This window comes from Argiope bruennichi, chromosome 9 (assembly GCF_947563725.1).
Source record: "Argiope bruennichi chromosome 9, qqArgBrue1.1, whole genome shotgun sequence".
NCBI lineage: Eukaryota > Metazoa > Arthropoda > Arachnida > Araneae > Araneidae > Argiope > Argiope bruennichi.
In genome coordinates this window covers 99,333,351-99,359,193 of record NC_079159.1, presented here as the reverse complement: position 1 = coordinate 99,359,193, position 25,843 = coordinate 99,333,351, and the positions used below count along the sequence as shown (strand labels likewise).

The 25,843-nt window shown below is 25.9% G+C and overlaps 1 protein-coding gene across 1 annotated transcript; it reads right to left on the bottom strand.

Annotated features, from left to right (window-relative positions):
- Positions 1-5,602: 5,602 nt before the first annotated feature.
- On the bottom strand, positions 5,603-25,647 carry LOC129984105 (endophilin-B1-like). The gene is made up of 9 exons (XM_056093885.1): positions 25,377-25,647; positions 22,998-23,139; positions 21,904-22,029; positions 18,172-18,305; positions 17,265-17,357; positions 16,184-16,273; positions 15,782-15,882; positions 13,850-14,018; positions 5,603-11,596 (listed from the first exon to the last, which is right to left on the bottom strand). Exons 1-9 carry the CDS (start codon positions 25,446-25,448, stop codon positions 11,489-11,491), a joined length of 1,035 nt encoding a protein of 344 aa, XP_055949860.1. The 5' UTR covers positions 25,449-25,647; the 3' UTR covers positions 5,603-11,488.
- Positions 25,648-25,843: the final 196 nt, after the last annotated feature.

Here is a 25,843-nt window from a genome sequence, read left to right as displayed (position 1 = left end):
TTTTCCATGAAAACTAATGCCATGACAATATAACACTATCACGTCCGGTTTATGTATCTTTTAAAATTAACGCATTGTAACTTCAGTTTTTTTTATTGGCCCTACAAATTACATAAATATTAAATAAAATCCTTCTATCAAAAATAGATGAAAATCATGCAATCAAATATTCAATGAGATTAATATTTGAATTCAATATTAATAAAAAAAATTAGGGTTGAAAGATTTTACATACATTAAAATTACATGTAGAGCAATACAATGTGTAAATTACTTCACTTTAATTTCAAAAATAATCTGCTTCAAATATTAATCTCATTGAATATTTGATAGCATGATTTTTATCTATTTTTGATAGAAGGATTTTATTTAATATTTAAAATATTGTTGTGAAATATACTTAAAAATATGTTTAAACGTTAATTAAATGTAGACTAAAAAATTTTACAGCGATTAAATTATTAAAAAATAATTTTTTTTTTTTTTTTTTTGGACATTCAAATAGTGTAAAAATCCTTTTTGTCCGGAAATATTTTTGGAAATTATTGCGATCCCACTCAAATCAAAATCTACCTTATTTTAAATTAATTAAAAATTTCAAAAATAATCGCTCTAAGATATTTCTAAAGTATAGATCTGAGACAAATTTGATTGCTTTAAGTCAAACAATCCGGTCTGTAATGCCTCAACGCGCGCGCGCGCACGCGCACAAACATATAAAAATTTGGTCCCTAAATCGCTGAATACATTTTTTTTTTTTTTTTTTTTTTGCAGATATGAATCTATAATATGTACTGTATATTTAGTTTTCACTTTATCTGATTGCGCTTTTATAAATCATTTAAATGTATTATATTCACAAATTGCTCACACAAAAGATAAGCATTTTAGTTAATGTGTAACTATAACTATCAGCAAAGAATCTTAGTTTGATAAATGGGAGTATGGATACATGCTCGTATCTTGCGTTAAATAACTTCATACGTGAAATAATTCGCCATAAAGCAAGTATCGAAAGAGAGGCAGTTTAGTTATTCAAAGAAAACCAGGGTGAAATTTTATGCCAATAAAACTGAAATTTAAAGATTTGGAACTTTCTGGATTTATTCAGAAGTAGCTCTGTAAATATATTTATGAAACTGAATACGCAAATTTTGACACTTTTATTAAAGTCTATAACGTCACACTACACACACAAAGCAAATGTCCAAGCAGTGGCGTAACTAAAAGATACGGGATCCCGATAAAAAGTTTGGCTAGAACTCTTACTAAGTAAACTCATCTCTGTCGCTAAATATAAGACTACTTTTTTACATTCAAGACCCTTTTTTCTTAAATTGGGTCTATTATTATTATTATTATTTACTGCAGATAATTCGTTGAAGATGAAATACAATTCTTACGAGCTAAGCAATTAAAATTATTTTCTACTTTGCAATTTACTCTACATTAACTGGAGAATGTAGAGTAAATTGCAAAGTAGAGGGTACATGTTGTTGCTAAAACCTGAGGGTACTAAATACAATTTAAGAATGATACTATTTGAGCAATTAAAAATCTTTAATGATACTAAGCAATTAAAAATCTTTTCTACTTTGCAATTTACTCTACATTAACTGGAGAATGTAGAGTAAATTGCAAAGTAGAGGATACTTGCTGCTAAAACCTGAGGGTACTAAATACAATCTAAGAATGATACTATTTGAGTGTTATCGAAGTTAGTGAAACATTGGAATTTATTTGCATAACATTAGTGATTGTATGAATTGAAATTGTATATATTATATGTAGTGTAATTTTTAACAGTTAACGTGGCAGAAAGGATGAGATTCTTTTAATGAACTTCAGTTTATTTTATCACGGGAAGCATAATTTTTACACAAAAACCAAGACACAGTGTGTACGCTCATACCAGAAGACGAGTGAGTCTCCTTTTTCCCTTTAATGGTTTTACTACGAGCTTCTGATAGGGATTAGTGTGACAGGTGTCGACTTAGGCAAGGAAATCATACCTATCTTTTTCAAAGATGCGTAGGTGTTAAGCGTGGGAAAGCACGACGTCAGCAATTTTTTTAAGCACATATGATAAATAATTAAATAAAAAATGGGATTTGGATCAGGAAAGAAGTGAACATTTTAGAATGATGTTAACACGGGCTAATTAAAGATAAAAGAAAATTAATTAAGATTTAAATTAAGTTAAGATATATATTCTATACACGAAATGAAACTTTGAAAAGTATTTCCAGACATAGTTTTCCGAAATGTCCAGACATGATACAATTTTGTCAAAATATGGAATAAAAAATATTTTTTAAAAAAATTAAATTGTTGCATAAGATTGATTTTTTCCGTTAAATAATAAATGTATGAGTAATCATATAATGTAAAGAAGATTTTTAGACATTTCTTAAGATGACAAATGTATGATTCTGAAAATAAAACTAGAATTTAAAGAGGAAGAGTTGAAAAAATATTTCCTTCCTAATTCATGCCATTTACAGGTAGTGACGTAGCAGCATTGCAACAGATTTCCAGGAAATAAATGTTTGAGGAATTATTTTTAATCATAAATTAAATTATTCGCCATTAACGATAAAAATAATACATTACAAATACAAGTAAGAAGGTTTCGTAAATCAAAATCAGTTGTGTTCATGATATCGTTCTTTATTTCTTTGATTATTTTCATTTGGTTGTTCTTGTGATAAAAGTAAACAAAACTTAAACGTCTGGATTATAGATATGAAAAAGTTATTAAAAACGACATTCTCTCATTAAACCAAAATTTAAAAAATAATTATTAAGTTTAAATTGCAAAAAAGAAATAAAAAAATAAAGGAAATTATGAATCCGGCCAGAAGACTATCGAGTTACCTTCAAGAAAAGATACAAACCAGGGATCTTTTTTGTGAGGGGTCTGACATTTCGTCCAAGTTTTGACCTCTCATGATCCCCAGAAATTGATGTTTTTTGAAGACTAGAATTAATATAAGCAAAACAGTGATTGACGAAATGACAGACCCCTCACAGAAAAAAACTGTCTGGTTTGAATCCCAGCTTGAAGGTCAACCTTGATAAAGTCTTCAAGTCGGCTACATCATTTCTATCAATTTTTATACCATTTTTTTTTTTTAACAATTTAAAGCTAATTCGGTTATTTTCACATTGTTTTAGATGTAGCAGCATTTGCACGCTAATATAATGTATCTTCCTGTTAAAAGGTTTTGACTAAGGGAATATTTACTTTATAAATTAATTTCATTAACATTGTTTTAATTTTATGGTTTGTACTTTCTTATTCTCTTAAATTATTCATACAACTGATTTCCCTTTTAAAAAGATTTTTATTCCAAACCTATCAGTATAAACCCGAAATCTCATTCTAGTTTCTATATTGGCATTTATATAACATTCAAATCAACCTTAAAGAAAATAAAATCTTCTTTTAAAATGCACATGAGCATCGATTATTCTTAACTTTTATTCTAATCATTTTCCTTACGAATTTATATAACCTCCTTATAAGATGACATATCTTATTTGATACAATAATTGCAAAATATATTAAGAACAGGTACCACAAGTAATTCGTAAATTGTCTGCTTTATCCTATTAATATTGATCAAAATATGGTATAAATTCAAGAACAATTCTTTTGTTCCAATAGCAGTTTTTAAAAAAAAAGTGTTTGGGACTCAAACTAATGAAAGACTTTCCTAGCAACTAAATGAATGAATAATATGCTCTGTTTTCTCTAACTTCTTCCGAACGATTAGCTTTCATTGGTTAAAACTAGGAAATATGATTTATTCACGTCACTTCTACAGCAGCCATTTTAAATTAATGGAAAATATTAGAATAGGAGAGAGAGAGAAATAACAAATAAGCTGTTCTGATTCTTGAATGAATCGTTTCTTCTTTATGGTTAACTTAACAATTGTCTAACTTTGGTTTTAATCGTCTTGACGTTACGAATAGCAGTATGGCTTATTGAGAGACATATCTTAATTTGGGCGTCTGCTCACTCCATATAACGTCTTATGGATGGTGGCACACCGCGCCATTCCATTCACATTAATTATTCCTGAATATTTCAGGAAAGATTCGCTCTAACCACCAAAGTGAAAATTTTGCTCAATTACACAGGAAGTTCTTCCCCATCAGGATTTAACAACAAATCGCTAATCCTTATAGGTCCAATCTAAATGGACCGAAGGATTTTCATAGTACCCGGTTTCCTCTTAATCCTTATGAAGTGGCATGCCAATTCTGACTGGTCTTTCACATTGACGATGGATTTCAGAGTGCCACTACTCTATTGGTGTGACCTTGAATGTCCCATTTTTCTACATTATATGGAAAAAACATGGGGAAAACTCAAAAATGTATGTTAATGTTTAGAATTAATATATAATTTTAAGTTTCGAGAATATATTAAAACATCAAGTTAAATATTAATAAAAATGACCAAATTTGTTGAATTTGCATGTTAACATTTCATAATTCGTGAATTTTTATTAAAATGAAGTTCATGTTCTTTGATAAGTTTAGCGATGCTTTAAAAGTATGAGATAAGAATTTTTAACTTATCATAAAGGATTAATAAAAGCAATTTGATTTCATCTTTGTTTATTGTGAAATAGCCTCAAAATATTTTTGTACGAGCTCAGCTTGGTATGTATATATATGTAAGTCGAAATAAGATTATACATTCGTTTTGCTCCCTTTCACATAAGAATCCATATATAATCCATTTATTTAAAGCATCCACATTATTTCTTCAATAAAAAAATAAAGAAATAATGATATAAAATAATTCGTGCTTTATACCTTACTATTTAATATTTTTTAGTTTTATGCTTCATTGAATGTTAGGTAAAAAATAATCATTCATTCAAAGTAATTATTATTTTTTTAAAAATTTATTCAATTTCCTTTCTTTTAACAAATCTTAACTTTATCATAAAATTATGTTATAATATATATTTGTCAGTTTAAATTTTAAAAGTAATCATAATGTTACATAATATGGGAATTATATAAAAAAATCTTTCAAAAAATAAAAAAAATTTAAATTGTGAAGTTATAGGATTTTTAAATGTAATACTTCCTGATGACTACCTTAATCCACTGCTATTTAAAAAGATCTATTTTGTAACAAACATCTTTTTTTTAAAAATGTAGTCAAATTATTTCTTTAAAAAAAGTTGAACAGTTTGTAAACCAATAATATATATATTAGTTTGAAATGTAGAGTACTCAATACAATTTCTAAATTCAAAAACATTTATTTTCTTACAGCGTACAATTTCATTAAAGTTCTAAGAAAACTAACAAAAATACAGAAATATCACATTAGTGTATCTTATGTGACCAATAAATTTAATAATCTAGATAAAAAATACTTTTTTAAATATTACTGTCTTAAAATGGATAGATAAAACCACAATTAGCCTTACCCATTTTAGAACAACATTTCTTGGAAATTAAAAATCCTATCACTAAATTTCTTTTTCAAAAAATAAAATAAAAAACAATATTCTTGAAACCCACTATCACATGCTAGTGTATACTAAACATACAGGAAGCAGTTTATATATATATATATATAGCATACACTAGCAGAACATTAACTATATCATTCAACATCATGTTTTATAAGAGATATTGCCAATATTTATGCATTTTGAAGAGAAAAACTTTATGCATAGTACTAGAAGAACCAGCTTTGTTGAGACCCAACAATCTGACCAACTTGTTGTAACTGCAATATTTTTTTCCATAAAAATATTAGCTCTTTGTAAGGGGAAAAAAAAGACAAATAATTTGTTAATCAAAGCAAAAATACATTAAAAATTACTACTGCTATAATATATAATTCAATAAAATTTTAAAGAAAAATCACATAATATACTTGGCAGAAGTATTTAAAATCTATAGAGATTTGCTCTTCTAATTTTTCAATTAAATTACTCACACAATAGCTAACATAAACTATAGAGGTGCAATAAACACTGAAAAGGGCTTCTTAAATTATGGATCTTAGATGGCGATCACTTCATTCATCAACTATTTTTGGATGATGAAATACAAAAGACCAATTTTGAGGACATCTAAACTTTTGTTTATCTTTTTTCTTCAAAATTCTATATGTATGCAAAGACGTCACCTTATTTCATGCATCTCAAAAACATTTTCTAAATAACCATTTAAATTTTTATTACTCCTTTAACCCTTTCTAGGACCATAGGAAGTATGCACGTATGCTTCCCACCAAATTAATCAATCTTTGCATGAAATTATGTAGGTTGGCATTAGTTCTGACAAATTTTTCAATAGAACAGAAACTTAGATGCTTCAGTTCCTTATGTCACACAAAATGATGTGTCTTGATTTGTTACTTAATTATTAATTAAACAAATTAATCAAATTAAATTTATTTAATAAGTTAAATGAATCACTTTTCTTGAGCTAATCTCAATCCTAGAAATATTTTAATATATTGTGACTAGAAAAAAAATGGCCTTTTAAAGGGTTCAAATAAATAATAAAGAGATGCATTAATTAAAGTTTTGGAGAAGTGAAAAAATTATTTGTATATAATAGGGTCAAGAAATGTTTTCATTTAAAATTAAAATCCTATGAAGTAATATTTTAAGAAGCCCTAACACAGATTTAAAAACAAAAAAAGGAAAGGAAAGCTGAAAGAAAAGACAGGAAATTTCACTCAATTTCTAAAACTTCTTTCTACATATTTCATTATTCCACAAAGTTCTTCAAATATAATTTATAATTTTTTAATTAAAACTATTTATCTCTAAGATTACATACCTTTTATTTACTTACTAAATCTAACAAAAATTATCAATTAAAGGAGGAAAATTAAAATATTTAATTTAAACAAAATTAATTAGTAACATTTTCTTTCAATTAAATGATAATTATGCTTAGGGATAGATATCAAAAGACATTTTTTCAAAAGTATTGCACATTCTTATTCTAAAAAACAACTGCATCTTAGCTTTAGTCGAAGGAAGAAGTATTAAATAATTAACTGTGAAACAGTAATTTCTAGATAAAATTAACTATGCTGAACAGTGATGTTTTGGAAGATGGTAATATTTTACAAAATAACACAGCATCAAAAATATTTCAATCTGATAAACTATCAAACACATCACAATCATTGCATCTTTTTTATATATATACGGCACTACATGGCAAGATGACTTCACATAAGCTTCATTACACAAATATAGTTAATCTTTTTCTATAATTCAGAAAACACAGAACATTTTAAAATCTATCATATTATTGCTAAAACTAATTTAGAACAAAAAATAATAAAGACTCTGAGAACAATCTTTGTTGAAGAACATTAAATAAAAGCAACGGAGAAAACATATATTTTGTTCATTAATATTTTTTATAGAAAGTGACAAAGTTTTTTCACAGAAAGTGACAAAAATGAGCCACTGGTATCAAGTTAGTGTTCAATGCAAATCTCCTATTTAATATCGACTGCATTTATAATGGTGCCTTTTTAATAATGGTTATATTTATATGAGACCATTCACAACTTAAAGTAAATCCTTAATAAGCTTTGTGCAGATAACTTGGTTTTTTTTTTTACATTTATATTAATTAAATAAAACTTAGGGGGGAATTGAAAATTTAAGCTACACCCCTTTTTACAGCAAATTTACAGTAATCATGGTGTGTTTCTATTTTGGAAGCCTAAACAAATATCTATCAAATCTCAGAGCTAACAGCAAATTTTAATGATCTCGTAGTCAAATATTAGCAAAGAAAGTTGGTGCTAATTAAATAGTAACAGTATTTAGATTGGCATTAAACAATTGCCAAATCTAAGCATAATTTATCAGATTTCAATCTAACTCTCATGGCCAGATATTAGCAATGAATGTTGGTGCTAATGAAACAGTAACAACATACAAAATTGGTATTAACCTTTAAAAAAAAATGATTATTTTAAAATTCTGATTTAATTTTGCACACACACTTCTTAAAGAAAAAATTACTCATGAATGCTCATTTCATTCATAATTTTGATGAAGTTGTTGTCATGAAATATCATTTCAGATTTATCTATTTGGAGAGCAATTTTTTACAAGTAAATTCAATCTTAAAAATTAAGGATAATTGAGTCTCCTCAACTGATTTTAAATACTTCACCTACATATTATATATCGTATTACATATATTTTTCAGTATTTCATAACTCTGAAGACAAGTTCATAAAATAACACATATGATTTGTCTACTCAGAGCACCATATCAAATATTTTAACAGTGGATTGTACTTCATTACTTTAAATTAAACCATATATCTCACATTCTAAAAATTTAAAAATATTAAAACCTTCATGATAGCTGCTAAAAATATGCACAATCATATCAGTTTCAATAAATAACATGCCCTTTAATTAATTTTAAGAATTTGACCAAATAGGCAGGAATATTAAATCTAGTTTCTAACTACAAAATACACTATAAAACGCTTTAAAATAAACGTATATATCAAAGAACCAAAAGCAGAAGCAGTACCACTGCAACTTTTTACTTAAAATTTAGAAGTAAAACATTGTAGTACTATACAACACATGAGTGAAATACTATAAAGGACAATAAAGAATTGAGAGAGTTATAATATAGAAAAGTTTATAAAGAATTGAAAAAGAGAGGAAAAATGGAAAATTTTAAATTCAAAAACACCAGGAAAAGAAAGTTTCTAGATACAGCAATTATTATTTTGTGCATTAAAGTTAAGATAATTGGAATGATAATAATGCAAATGTTATCAAAAGAATGACATAGTTTTTAAATTGATTTGAAAAATGTATTTGATGATAATCTGACTGGCAAATACTGAATAAGATGTTTAAACAAATACAAAATCTAAGGTTGCCCAATAATACATGCAAAATTTATGCATAAAATTCTAGAAATCAAATATGAATGTGAACATTTTGAATTTTTGATGCAAAAAGCACTCTATTCTCAATAATTTACATAAAAGAAAATAGCACCAACAGTCAAATGAGGCATAGAAATGAATATATTAATATTTTATGGGCAGAAATATGAAGAATAAACCACACACACAAACACATTTAAGATAATCACATATAAAAACTGAAATAGCTGTAAGGCACTTAATTTATTTTGTTATCTAATTTTTTAAAAAATGCTGCCCATAAAACATAAAATGCAGCAGATGCAAAATAATAAATATTAAGTATTAAATGTAACATAATAATCAAAAAATTTTAGAGATCAAAACAAATATATTCCTAAAAATACAATAAACTAGAATGAAACACGCTCATGCACCCAACTAAAATAATACAAATATTTGTTTATGACAATAAAGCAACTCTGATACAAAAATGGGTTAGAACACATCAGTCTTACAGTGAAAAAAAAAAAAAAAAAAAAAAAAAAAAAAAAGGTAAACACTATAATACTATTCAAAACACAGCCAAAATACTATTCAAAAACTAACTTCAAAGAAACAATTTCTAAATTAATAAAATAAACTACATAAATACCTCAGAAGAGTTCGTTTATGTATTTTTTTAATATATTGCATTTAAATACTAAGTTTTGCTTGTATGTCTAACAATTTATTGCATGCTTTCACATCCCTGCAAAAGCCACAACCTGATATAATTGTAGTATAACTAATACAATCAACTAGAAAAAAATTCTAAGTCACAAACTAGAAAAGCACACATAAAATTTAGAAACATTATATATCGTTATTATAAAACCGTACAGGAAATGAAATGATAATATAGCAGATTTAATATTATATGGGTACATCAATGTTACATTCTATTTCAAAAAATTTTTAATTTTATAAAGATTAATTTTTTAAAGCTTTATTCTAAAAATAATAGAATTAAACATATTAAAAATACTAGAATTTTTTATACCAATTATGAGTATATGATTTATCAATGTTGTTAACTATCATTGTTATTACTTTGAATTTATAACAGAATGGATTACCAAAGTTTAAAAGCAATGCTGTTGTAAGAAGAAATATAGCAGAACCAATTTTAAAAATAATTGCTTAATACAAAGTATTTCTTACTGTTTAATAAAACAAATAATTAAATATTTGGCAAAAATACATACAAATAACCAAATTTATATAAAAAGGATGAAAAAATTATTCAATTACAATTCTCTTAAGTAAAAAATAATTACAGAAAGATCTACATATATATTAATTCCAAAAAACACTGCATCACAAAGTTAAATAGATCTATTAGATAATTACGTAGATATGAAAGCATTTAAATTTTACTTTAAAATCAACTATTAATATTCAACATTCACAAGCACACATTTAATACCCAGAGGCTAAATTGTACAAATAAATGTTTAAAACTTGATGAGGAAACACATTCATTTATAAAAAATAAAATTTTAACTATTTATTTAACAGTAAATGTTAATTATTTCAAAGACTTGCATAACATTTTATAGAAGTATTGTTATTTGTGGAATGTTTCATAATGATTTCATTTTAAAAAAGGGGAACTAGGAAACACTTCAAAAATGCTATGGAAAATGTTAAATTTTTAAATTATTAAGCTTGATTTTATTTGCAAAGTTACTTGTTTTCAAAGAAAGTTGTATGCAATAAATATGAAAAATCATAGATTTACACAACATAAGTTTCTATAAAGTCAACCATTAAAAACAGTTTAAAAAAATCAAACCACACTCAAGCAACCACATTTTTTTCAAGTGTTATGGAAAATTAGCTATGGAAGTAGAATATATATATATATAAAAAAAGCAATTTAAATATCCAAATTCAATTGATAAGTCAACATTCATGACACAAGGAAAAAAAAAAAAACTATTGAAATTCAAGATTTTATTTATCACATTCTAAAAATTAGAAAACCAATTCAAGTTCTGAGGTTGGCACTTAATTTTGATACAAGAAAATAATTAAGCAAAAATTCAAATGTGCTCCATAACACATACTTTTTAATAAAGTTAAGAAATAAATAGTATTTATACAATATCTTAAAATTTTTTTATTCAGAATAATCAAATTCAGAAACAGACAAAATAAGGGCGAAAAATTACCAGTAATAGCCAATTTGACTCATTATTTTGAAAGAATTAGCTCACACTTGAAAAAATGGTTACACTAACACAATTATGTAAAAAAAAAAAAAAAAAAAAAAAAAAAAATATGTACAAGATATATACTAAGCAAAATATTACAAACAAACAAAAAATCAAAATATTGTACTTAAAGAACATCTAAATCATAAATTACTACAAATATATACTGATATGAACAAGATGTACATTAACAACCACAGCTGTAGACATGGTCAAATGACAACAATAAGGCTAATGCTCCAACTGATTATCACTGTTTATGGCTAAGTTTGCAGAAATTGAAATTTGAGATCAGCAAGATAAAAAGAGGCTAATTTAATATTTCGAGATATGCCATTGGGACTTTTCCCTTTTGACCACCCCTTTCTCCCATCATCCAATCAGCATCAGGAACAGGTAAGGGACTCACAACTATGACCTAATTAAGAAGGATGAAGAATAAGATGGTCATCTAACTGACTAAAATAACAAAAATTTATAAAAGATTAAATGAAAATTAAAATGAAGTATTAAATTTTTAAATACTCCAAATCTAAAAATATTTTAGATAATTATTTTAACTAAAAAAGGAAATATGCTTTCTGAATTATCGGATTTATTTGTATCATGAATAGCAATTCAGAGAGGGGGAAAAAAATAATAAAATAAAGGTCATTGTTATGAATTTTTATTTAGCAAGTTGCCCTTTTTTAAAATAGAATTCTTATAATTAAAAAAATTATACATATATGAATCAATATCAGCGTTTATCATTCAATGTCATCTACACTTATATAAAGCTCAATGTGTGTGTGTGTGTACTGGCACACTACAGACCAGATCATTCGACTTACAGCTACCAAATTTGGCACATGCATACCTTGGAGGTCGGGAATGTGCACCTGGGGTCGCTTCTTTGAATTTTTACCTTGAATTTTAATTATTAATTAAAAACTAACTTTCCCGCCAAAAAATGTTTTTGTTTCCCCACCACCAAATGAGTACGGCTTCAGTTTTTTCACCACGCTAACAAGGATAGGTTTAACTTATTTTCGGCCGATTATTTCAAACGATTGTTTATTTTCTTAGTGTTCGATGCATTTAAAATTAAATATTGTTACTTAATCGATCTTCTAGGTTCATTCTGAAGTACTTTTAAATTAAAAATTTCTAATCTGCATAGTGTTACCCCAACTGGTGTAGAAAACTCACGCATTTGCATTACCATAATTGGCGTTGAAAATTCACACATGCGCATTGTGTTTTGATTGTTGACAACTCTATTTTCAAAGGATACGGATTTGGTTTTAAAGGTTGAACATGTTTCCGACCGATTATTTCAAATGATTCTGTTTATTTTCTAAGAGTTTCGTACATTTAAAACTAAACATTGTTAATCAATTGATCTGCTCATAATGAATCTGAGAAAATTTTGTAGGAAACTTCTTGAGATATTATAAATTAAGAAAGATATTCTTTAGTGCCCATTAGGTTTAAATACTCAGCGACTCTGTTTTCAGTACTCATATTAAAAAAAATGCTTCATTTCAGTAAAAAATGCTCTTATATTAATTGCAATTTACCATTTCCACTTCAATTTAAAGCATAAATTCTATGGCAGCTAACAGAAAATTAGAGAGATGCATATGTTATATTATGAATTATGAATGAATTATATGACTATCAAAATTTGAAGCTTTAAAATATTTTGATGAAGAAGTTATTAAAATAGGAGTTACATAAAATATTCAATTATTAAAATTTAAATGAGCACCAAGATTGGCAAACCGGCTGGTCGCCAAAGGTGGCTAGTATTTAATAAATTCAAAATTTTAAAAAATCTTGGTGCCGAAAAAATAAATAATTTGAAACTTACCAAAAATCATTCCTGAAATATAGAATCAATATTATTAAAACAAACATAAGAATCCTTAACATTTTTAGGTCAAACTTATAATTAATCATTTTTAATAATTTCAAATTCTTTTTTTTTAATTATTAAACTATAACCAGGATTTATTCTGGTGAATGAAACATTGCTGAGTTTTTATGTACATTTTGATTTTCCATAAAATATTTTTGTAGCTTTCAATATTGAAACTAAAACCTGCAATCTTCTAATGAATTAAAGGTATATTATGACCTATACACACCATATATTGCTTCTTTGACAAACAGGATTGTCGAAATTGAGAAAAATTCTTGATTTCATTGAAATATACACTAAATATCATTTTTAAATTTTGAATTTTAAGTGCAATGCAATTAGAATTTAACATTTAAAACAATTTCAGTGGTTTTCCTTTCCACTATATTCATCTAGAATCAGTATGTAATATAAAAAGCATATGTATTCTTACACCACTCTTCAACTCCACTGCCTGATTTTAAGTGGATAATTTTTCTGCCATGAGGTTTGTTAAATCTTACATCTACCATAATTTTTAATTTTTGATGTCTTAAATGAATTGTCCGACAAAGTCAGAATTGCTATGTTATATTTACAAATGGAAAGCATAATTAAAATTTGTACACAAATCAAAGTTATATTAAAAGACCATTCATATAAAGTTGATATAAAATATTTTAACAGTTTTTTTAATATCCATTTTATGTACACTAAATGAGCACTGAATCAAATTTGTTTTTGTTTTTTTTAAAAAAAAAAGACACACAAAAAAAAGATAATTACTTCATCAGCAGTCAAAGATAGCTCACTGCTGTCATATGCTTCATAGTTGTACAAAACTCTAGCTCGTTTTTTATCATCTGGAAGGGAATTCAAAGGCATATCTGATGGACTTGGTGAAGTAGGATAAAGACCTTGATAAGCCCCTTTACCTCTAGCTAAATTTGTTGAACTGTAATGAAAAAAAATTAAGTGTATTATATGCAAAAATAAGCAAATTAATAAAAAAATGTGAATTTTAATTTATTAATTAATAATTTTTTTAATGGAATGCAGTAGATAAGGTTTTGAAATCAGAAGCTACACAGGTAACAAAGTAGTACAATCTAGTCAAACAGTAGTCACATACAGTTCAATTGTTCTTATTCTCTCTTTTTTTCCCATGCTTCAAAATGAGTAAATTATTACATTAATAATAGGCTAATAAGCATTAAACTGATGTAAATCGAATGTTCCAGAAACACTTTACCAATCTACCCTCATTCTGTCTTCTTGCATTAGTCATTTCATATAAGCAGTTTTCCCCTAATACCCTAAACCCTGTGAGGCCAGCTAATTACAGCAATAGAAATCCCCGATTGGTGGTAGAAAAAGCTATTGAGTTTTTAGCAGATCTGAAAAATTCGTGCAATTCCAGAATGAATCTAGAGAATAACCGAGTTACTTGTCCCAGAAAACTCTGAGACATTTTACTGTCTTCTATTCTACAATACAGAAGTATGTTTTTCTCCTTTTAAATATCAGTGTTTGGTGGAACTAGTCCTTTTCTACACAATATCCAATGTTGTTTTTCCACATTTTAATAGAATGTTCATATTTTAGTCTTCTTTGTATCAGTTGCTATCAGTCTTCCTGTTTTTATTTTTACTGACAATTTTTATTTTCGACTTTAATTGCAAAAATTTTTGGACACAAAATTTTAAATCATACTATATATTTCATTCAGTATAATCAAAACTGGTTTTTGCACCACTAAAGAGCATAAAATCAATACTTCTTTCTAGTCCAAACATGTAAAATTCAAAACACTTCACAGATAAAATTCTAAGTTAAATCTAATGCTGAATTTCTTCAACATATTATTTTGAGTCCAGAAATATCCCACTGTAGTCAGTATAAGTTTAGTAATTCATTTTTTAAACAACCGGAAGAAATATAGTGACTTAAAAAGCAAATGGCATAGTTATATTGTTGAATGTTTATTACTATTTGTAATTAGAGAATAATTAACAAGATGTTTAATTGTGCCATTCCAACTGCCATAATATTAGTCATTTATCTAGAATATTCCAATGAAATATTCAAATCTTTATGCATAAAGGCTTATAATAATAATAAAAAAAGTATAATTTTGTCTGTAACACAAAATACATTTCCTTATCATAGATTAAAATACTATCATGCTTTTTTACAGATAAGGAGTTGTAGTGAAGAATACACAGAAAAAAGGTCATGTTATTTGAAGCAGGAAATGTAATAGTTACCTAAATTGACAATTTAAACTCGTTTATTCTTTTCCAGTGTTCTAAAAACTATGAAATATAAATTAATTCAAAATACTAAACTGAAGTAAATATATTTATACTGCTATCTTTCCGTATTAAATATCCATTTTAAATTGAACTTATAAAGTGAAAGTGATTCATTTGCTTCTGTAAACAATGCAATAACTTCTTTTGCAATATGTTTACAGTGATTATAATGAAACTTAAAATATTAAATTTCATTAAATTTTTTAATTATATAAAATTTAACTAATATAATATAATTTATATATCCATATAATTATTTATTAATTTTTAAAAATGCATTTTATTTGAATTACAAAAGAATTCTTTATTTTCTTTATTTGTTTCTCTTTATACCAAGACAATGGATTAACAAAAGAAAGGCTACAAATAGAAACAATGACTGTATAACTGTAATGCTACAAACCTTGATAGTTCTTTCTGTAGATCAACCATGAATTGTTGGCACTGATTATAAAAAGTTGCCTGGGCCTCTACAAAGTCACTTAGACAGCGCAAATGATTTGCCTGGGAAAAGAGAAATCATGCAATTTTTTTACAACTAGAAGGGGCAAGAATAGAAAATAAAATCTAGGCTATTTCCTTTTTCTCATATACAAAAAAGTAACAGCAAATGTTCGGCAAAAAAATTATACAAAAATTTATACATTAGATTAAAAAAAAAAAAAGTTTTATAATCAATTTAGAAGCTTATGAGCTCAATATAAGGTCATTTTTATTACTAGTAATTCTATGACCTCTAATATAACAAAACAAATAGATGTTATACTAGTATTACTACAGTTAAAAAAATTAAACATTTACTTACATGTGCACTACTAATTCCCTCGAGCAAGAGTCTAGTGATTTCTGCTTGTCTATCAAATTCAGCCTGAGAAATTCTGAGTTCCGTTTCAGCCTATATACAAATTATTATTACAAATTAGATATAATGATTACAAGAAATAATTCATATTCTTATAATCTGATTTGTTTACAATAAGAACATTTTGCTGGTAAAAATGTGTCTTTCAGCAATTCTAATTAAATTATATTAATTTAACTATTTTAATTTCTATCAAAATAATTCAAAATATCCAAATTAATATCTAGCTACATGATTTTTGATATTTCACATAAAAAAACTACATATCTAAGAATATAAAAAGACAAAGAATTAATTAATACTCAAATAAAATTATCGTTTTTTACTTGTAGAGTTTTTTTCCTCTACCTTTATTACTTCTCAGAAAGAGGAGGAGGGGGGGGGAAAGCATTAGAAACTTTTTTTTCAACATAAAAAGAAAGCATAAGATGGTCTTTAATTTTTTTCAAACAGCAAAATTATCTCTAGATAGAAATATACTGAGACTACTATATATCTTAAAATTTTATGAATCAAATCACAATCAACTCTTCAAAATCTACTTAACATAATAAAATAAATAATTTCTCATAAAGCAGCAACATACACTTTAAATTAGTAAAGAAAATTATTTATTCCTACTCACATTATATTAAATATTTCATAATAAAAATTTAAACATGCAAAACTGAAATGCTAACAGCATGCTAAAATCAAACGAAAATAAAATTTATTTTACTACATGCATTATTGCTATTCATATGTTTCTGAATATTATAAAAAAAAAGCAATCAATATCAATTTTATACACATTTAATATTATTACCTGCTGAATCTCTCTCTGAATCATGTCAGGTTTAAGCTTAATAATGAAAATCAATGTTAGAATGAGAAATGTACAAATTATGTGAAACATAATACATTTATTTTAATTTTCTAAACTTGTAATTTTTTGTTATTTAATGCTAAAACAGATTCACATTATAAAATGAGAAAATGAATAACTGAAAGGTTGCGTAAAATATTAACAGCACATAACACTTACATTAGCTTGGCTTTCCATAGATCTCGCTTTCCTCAGCCTGCTTTTACAAGCATCTAGATCTAGTCTCTTATTCTCAAGGATTTTTCTTTCTTTCTAAAATGTAAAAGAAATTTATAAAGTTGGAAAGAAAAGAAAAAATAAGTCAAAGTACATCTGATAAAAAAAACAGGAAAAAGATAGATGATAGTACAAAATGCTTAAGATGAGAACTAAGCACAACTTAAGCAGTTTTTCAGAATACACCTTAATTAGGGTATTAAAAATTTTTTAAAAATATTTTCTAATTTTCACTTTATATTTTATTTCTCAAATTTACAATAAAGTAGCACTATTAGTACAAAATCAAAATTTAATTAAAAGTAAGCAATTTACTAATAATATAATTCTATAAATAGTAAAACAGTGTACTATAATTAACAATATATGTTTACTTAAATTTAAAATACCCAACAAATCAAGTAGCAATGCAAAATTGATTACAAAATTCTATCCACATCTCAATAATAGCTGCTTAGACAATTACAGTCAAAGATAAGTGTCATTATTATCCAATAAAAATGAAAAAGAGACACTTTTTAAAAATTTTAATTGGTAGCACACTTAAAAACTACATACACTTAAAAAAATGTTTAGAACATCAAATAGCCAGTACTAATGGATATAAATTTTGTACTGATTAATACTTACTAAAAATATTTCAATTATTCACATTGCAATCTCAATAGAACCTTCTTATGAAAGAAAATACTGCATTTCATCCATTGTTATAAAATTCAGGTTAATTCATAAGACTTACAAATGATTAAAAAATAAAAATGATAAAACTATCAATATTCAATGATATAATTTTTTTTAAAAATGAATTATTGTTTAAGTTAAATCATTTATGAAAAACTTTTATTCCTACCATGATAGTTTTCATATCTCCTTCTAAAAATCTCTTTAAAGGAGTAACATAAGTGGTCATGGCAGAGCGGACGAATTCTCGTTCAGCTGCACCCAAACGCTGTTGTGCTTGACCAATTTTAATTAAAGCACTACCTGCATACATAATATATACATAAAAAACATCTTTTATGTACTAAATAAAACAAACATAAATGTTATTATATTTATCTTTTAATTTCTGATTTTATAAGCACAATAGAAAACTAATAAAAAAGCGCTAAACAAAAAATTAATTTTAGGGGAAGAAAAAAAAAAAGGAATACATTGTAAGTAAAACATTAGAAGAAAAAAAATTTTATGGCATAAATTTAGACAAAATTGGGAAAATTTAAAAGCATTCAGCTAGTTGGAGGATTTCAACCAAATTGTGAAGGGTGCATGAAAACATGCGTTTTAAAGATGAATCTATATTCTATACTGAAGTTCAAGAATTAAAAGAAAAGTTGTTTAATTTAATAAAGCTCTTTCTACAACTATAAGAAGCACAGAAAATCATATTATGCTATTCTTTGTTGCTGTAGCGATTCACAATTTTCAAAAGCTTGCTAACTTATATAAGGTATTTAAGTAATATATGTTAACATATCCACAAGATTTAAAATTAATAGCTTCTTTACAATTGATAAAGCATTTTTTCATAAATTGATACTAAGCTTTAGGAAACAGCACAACAAAATTCATGCCATGGCATAAAAAAATGGTGATTAAATAGAAATAAAGATGAGATGCATTAGCAGAAACACAGTAATGTGGGAAGAGTAGGCTATGCCCCTAATCCCATGGAGAATGTCACAAAATCAAAATATAATTTTGTATTTGATTTTAGTACTTCAAGTCAAATATAAAGGGAAAAAAAAGTTTTTAAAAAAAACTTTGACCATAATATATTATATTTGCTATATACCCAGATGTCTGCATGCATTCTTTTTTTCACCCGCCCTTTCCAATGAACTTCCAGAATTATTTTTGAATACTTTTAATTAACTAATGGTTAAAAGAAAAGAATATATGTCAATTTAAAGATTCAAACAAAATTCAATTCTAAAACAGCAAATATTAACAAAAAATTAGAACACTTAAATCTTGGTGTTTGAAATAAAATAAATCATTTTCCAGACAGCATAGAAATTGGTTGATGCAAGATTAATTTAACAGTGTGCATTCACAGTAAAAAGAATATGGTATTTGGGACACAATTTTTACATTCCATCATGTTTGAATTTAAACAGAGAATTAAAATGTTTAGTATTTTGTCTTCAAGGTATTCCTTAAAACTGCAATCTAAAGCATCAATACATGGCTTCTCCTTGCCTATTAGCATGCATTAAGAAATATTCTCTCAAATATAGCTTTCCAATTCATCTAGATTGAAGAAAACACCAACCCCTTCAGGACCAATGCCTTGCATAGACGATGTGATACAGTGTCAATAGAAGAAAGAGGCTCACTTAAGGTAAGCATTCAGGTTAACTGTATAAGACCATTGTCTTGTAGAAGCAACTTCAAAACAGAATGATCTATTTGAATTTTTAAATACAACTAAATAGCACAGCAATATATGATGCAAATTTTTTTTCAACAGTTACATCATACATGACATTTGACCTTTATGTATGGGTCTTGATATAAACAAATGACTCTTTAAAAGTGCATGCATAATTTAAAGAGACTCCAGTATTCCTGTTGATTTTTTTTTTTTCATTGAAAGAATTTGGGAAAGTACATTCAGCTTACTACTGCAGGTGATAATAAAATATTTCAAGGTGTGATTTGTAGAAATCTTGGAATTAGATTCAGCTTCATTTTGTTAGACATGGATAAGATACCATGTGACCTTTTGAGATTAATGAAATGACAGGGATTTTAGCCATAGCTGTATATTAGCAATAGCTTCATTTTCCATAGAAATAGGGAAATATAATTATAATATGCCATTAAATACTTGCTCAACTTGTAACTAGTTGATCTTCCGAAATAAAACACAATCTCAGATGAACTTTTCAGTGAGAACAGGCAAGACTGGAATTTTTTTAAAGTGGAATTTAATTATCTATAGATTATTTTTGCTTAGTTTCCTTTTTAAAATTTTTATGGGTAATATTCATAAATTTGTTTTCATGTGTACAGTATTTGTTTTTATGGACATAATTAAAATTTGCGTACTTTGCTTGTTTCATTCATTTAAATAAATTTTATAACCTTTATATTAATAATATTAAGTAATGGTATATTATATACATTACCTGTAAAATTGAAGTCATTATATTAAAATGCTGATTCTATATGAATTTTTTCAAAAAATTAGTCTTAATTGTGAAAATGTGTGGAATGTGGCAACACTCTATTACCAAATGCTTAGACACACAATAGCACTTTTTTTCCACGTATGTTGTTCCTGAAGGAGTTAAATGCTACTAACAAAATTCTGCTAAAATGTTTTAAAAAAATCAACATTTATCATGAAATTTGAGATTTTATCAATGAAGGTTAGACTCTCATTTCTAAATAGAAAATGCAAAAATAGTTAAAGGGGGGAGGGGGGGAACTGATTAGAAGGTTTTGATAAATCTGTAAGTTTCTTTGAATTCCAGAGATTTGAAAAACAGTTCTTGGAACTATGCACATCTGATTTGTGTCTCATATAATTCAGAAATACTAAAAAGGCAAATGGAATCAAATTTTGCAAAAGTCTTTAAACCAAAAGTACACAACAACAGCGCATTTTAACAGAAATTTGTCATAAGAGTGTTTGTCTATTTGTGCAACAGCATACATGAGTGCGCAATAACTGAAAAAATGCCTGGCTTGACAGATAAAATTTAGCATAGAATTTTATATATAAATAAATTTCTACACTTATACCAGATTTGAACCAAATTTGCCAAAGGATGGTATGTGTTTTTTTAATCCATCTGTTCATACATGAATGCAATAACTCACAATAATATTAAACTAGATGGGTGAATTTTAATAAACTGTCTTTAGACTTAAAATGGAAATTTCACTCTAATTTCGAACTATATATATTAATTGATAGATTGTCCATGTATGTGTAACTACAATAATTCAAAAACACTATTAGCATAACAAAAAATTGACACATTGGCTCATTATCACTTATTATAATTTGTCTTTCAATTGATAATTTCTAAAACAACTGATAGGAAATGATCAAAATTCCTAATTGATTCTTTTTACTATACTATGAATTTAAAGATGAATAATAATAATAACTTCAAAATGTGTAGATACATACAAAAGCTAAAGGGATAATCCTTTTGCTCCTTTGAGCAGAATTAATAAGAGAATAAGTTCTTAAGAATTTATTATTTGCAGTTCTCCTAGATTTTTAATCAATAGGCTGCTAATTTTGTATTATTATTATTATTATTATTATTATTTTGTATTATATGACTTCAGAAAAAGCAAACATGACTCTAGAAAAGTTTAAGAAAATTTTCAAAATGTAAAAATTTCTCTAAACGTAAGAAAAATATCCTACAATTTGAAGATAACTTTATCAACATTAATGCATTTAGATATTTAATAAACATTTTAGGCATTTAAGCAGGAAAAGAATTTTAAAATATTTAACTATAAGTATAATGTATACATTAAACTAAAAAATTTAATAAATTGTGTGTGTGTATATATATATATATATATATATGAGGATATTGATATCATTTACCATAGGGGGTTCCAGAACCAATATCAGCTCCTGCATCTATCATGTCCTGGCCAAGGAGATCTAAGTTGGAAGGATGTTCTCTTTTCTTGTCAAGTTTTTCAAAAAAGTAATCTTCGACTCGAGTATCTGAGAATTTAAAAATAGAAGGCTTTTGGCTACCTAATATTGTAAACATTGATTACTAAATAACAGAAATCTAAGAAAAGTTATAAGGGGTAAAATAAAGCCCCTCAATTAAAAAAAAGTTAAACAATTGAAACTGAATAAAACATAATGTTAAAAGAAATAATATGAGATTTAATGACTTTCTAAAGTTTTAACAGAAAAATCAATAAAAGGACAAAAGGCTAATTTAATATAGAAATAAAGCCAAAGAATCACACTTTGAATAAAAATATGATAAATAAAATATAAAGTCAAAATTTATCTTTTCAGGATTTTAATCCATAGCATAGTTCTGAAAAGGTAATTTGATTCATTTATTTTGAGCTATTATATTTAATAGTAGTAACTACTATTTTGTTTTATATTTTAAAAAATTGCTTCTTTTCACACAATAAAATAATATGTTACTTAGCATAAATCTTACAGATTTACAAGCAAATATTACTTATTTCCCATTCTCTTGGAGCAAAATTTCTAAACAACAAATTACTCAAAACTGAAACTAAACTATTGAGCATATTATCTGCCTATAAGGAAGGAGATTTTTCAGAAGCAGAATTGAATAACATTTTCAGATTCAAAATATTGATTTTTTAAATTAATCTATGATCTGAAGAGACAAAAAAATTATAAATATTTATTAAAACATTTAATTAATATTTATAATATTTTTGTTATATATAAGCATGTTATAAGCATTTAATTTTTTTTTGTTACATGTAAACCAATTTTTTTACTTTTTTATTTATATAAATAGTATAATTTTATTAATAGCATATTTATAATTAATAGTATATTTTAGTTTTAAGAATTAATTAAATTATCTTAATTATTTCAGCAAATAAAAAATTATCTCTTATTATACACATATGGATACTAAACATATAAATATATATGATCATTAATAAAGCCAGAAAAATAAGTTTTACTTGGATTTGGTTGAAGAACAGCATCTGTCCTAGAAACAAGTCTCTCGGTCCAATGTTTGGTTCGATCAGCACGGAGTGCCAAGCCATCAAACTGTGCATCAAGTTCAGTTTTTTCAGATGTTCCAAGCTTTTCTTCAGTATACTATACAACATAAAAAAGATTAATTTAAAGTATTATTATATATGTTAACATAACAGAAGGAAATAATTTAACAACAATTTAAAAATTATTTAACTATTTATCTATTAACTGCTGGTCATTTGTGAACTTTTGATTTAACTGCAGGTCACTGATTAGCTTTGAGTTTAACTGCATGTCACTGACAAACATTTTCATTAGCCAGCCATGATACATTCAGTAATTAATCGTTACTTTCAGTAAACATGATATCTTTGATATTTATCATGCAAATATTTATTTTCAGATCAGAAAAATGTTTTTTTTTAATTATAATTAACGGATGACATGTGGTTAATACACAAATACCTACTTTAGTAACATGTAAATTTACATATATCCTTCTTATGCTCAATTTCCTCTCCCCTTTTTAAAGCTAAAAATTGATTAAATGCATATATGTATACCTCCTTCACCTGACAACCCATGATTTATCTTGCTTCGTTAACCATGATCCATCAGAATTTGTATATAATTATATATAAAAAGTGAAAATCCCTTCTCTCCACCATTTTCATATTTATGAATCATATGTTCTTCAAAATCAAAATGTTTCAAGTAAAATACTAATTCAAATATATTTCATCACCAGTAAATAAACTATTTTTCAAGGAAGATATGCTTTTATTCATACAAACATATACCAATATAAGATTTTAAATAAAGTATTGTAAAATGTCAATCTGATAAAATAAAGATTTAAAGCATGTTTGCTAGATCAATTTGCAAGTTATTCAAATTTTTGTCTTTTTATCAATTAATCCTAGAAGAGTTGACATAGTTATTAAATTTATACAACCAGTATAAATTGCTATATTTTTCTGATTTGCCTGCTTTGAACTTTTGGAATGAATTTTCTGCTGCATCATTGAAATTTAAGAATCTATGAAAGTTGCACTGGACATCAGAAAATACTCAACATATTTCATTTGAAAACATATAAAGCACTACATAAATAAGTTTTTAAATTTATATCCTAATATCCTTTTCCCTTATCTTATTGATATAATATGTTAAATTTATAAACAATTAAGATAGTTAACATAATGAAAAAAAAAAAAAAAAAAGGATACTCTAATAAAATCTGCATACAACCTTGAGCATGCATAGAACATTTAATTCCACAAAATCTTTTCAAATTTAAGGTTTTGAAATTAATAATTGAATTTAAAACATAGATACTTATCTGATAAAGAAACGATTTAAAAATTGAGAATATTAAAAATTTCTTTTTAATAGATTGTGTGGAAGAATTACAAAGAAATTCTATTTTATTGTCTTAGAATATATATCATTAAAAAAATTTCAGCCTGGAGGGCATTCCGTCTAAGGAAATTTTATTATTAAAATTAATTAAAAAAATAATGTTTCTAACAAAAATGTATATATTCTTTACACAATATTCTATGGATTCGTTCAGATTAATAGATAAAACCAAAATCTTTTTTAAATTAAACTTTTTGAAAGACAGTATAATATAGTATTACAGTATATTTATTTTCTAAACATGCATCATTAATTTCAAATATTATTCTTGTTTTGAAACCAATAACTACAAAATTTACTTTTATCACTAAGAAACATAATAATACGAATTCTGAAAGTTCAGTATTGAAATATTATATAAATTATCTACTGACAAATAATCTAAAATATTTTTAAAAAAAAAAAATAAGTAACAAAATGAAAATTAAATGAAAAATGATAAAAGTGGTAAACATTTCGAATCAAAATGTGTTTACATAAAAACGTGCATTCCAACATCGAGTATATGAATACATTTTATGTTAACAATGTGAATCCAAATTAAATAGATCTGTACTAACGTACAACTCGGTTTACTTTCATTAAAATAATTCCAACAATACTAAGATATCATAAAATGGAGAAATGTTTTATTTTTAACGAAATTTTTCTCTTACAAAATTTCTTCCAAATCTCAACATAAAATAAGAAAACATTAGAAAGTAAGCAGCGTTTATCTATATTTTTTTTCAGCAACAATGAGAGCATTGATAAAGTATTAAAGTTTCCAGCATTTCAAAATTGATTCTTTGAAATCTCAGGCCCACTTCAGATTTTATTCATTTATTTAAAATTTTGGAAACCATTGTGCACAAATCATATATGTAATTTGACATCTATATAAACTTAAAAACATCAATGATATTCTTTTAATGATTAGAATTTTATAATATTACCTGAACAGCTCGACTAAAAGCAGTAGCTGCCTCAGCGGCCAGACCTTTGATAGACTTCATGCTGAAATCCATAACAATTTCTGCACAAGCGCAGTAACAACTGCTGAAAGACTAGCGATGAAATGTCTTGTTTATTCTTTTTTCGAATTTTATGAGCTGAATAAATCAATTATGGTTTCGTATTTTAAAGTAAACAAAATAGCATAATGAAGAAAACAGCTGTACTTAAATTGCTAATGCATGCTGAATTTCTTAAAGCAAATCATAAGCGAAACTTAAAATGAATTTAACAGTTAATGCCGCATTGAAAAGATAAACAAATAAGAATTTCTACACTGAGAGTTCTTGATGTCATGCCTTTCTGAATGCTTGAATTCTTTTCAAAAAAAAATTTTTTTTTGGTCTTTATTTTCTTTCAAATAATCTGTTATTACTTTTGGGATGAGATGCATTTTTTTAAATTCCAT

Coding starts and splice junctions, on each gene's coding strand:
- LOC129984105 (XM_056093885.1), bottom strand. CDS start 25,448: ATGGATTTCAGCATGAAGTCTATCAAAGGTCTGGCCGCTGAGGCAGCT. Junction 23,140..25,376: donor CTTTTAGTCGAGCTGTTCAG/GTAATATTATAA, acceptor TATGTTGTATAG/TATACTGAAGAAAAGCTTGG. Junction 18,306..21,903: donor TGGTTCTGGAACCCCCTATG/GTAAATGATATC, acceptor TTATGTATGCAG/GTAGTGCTTTAATTAAAATT.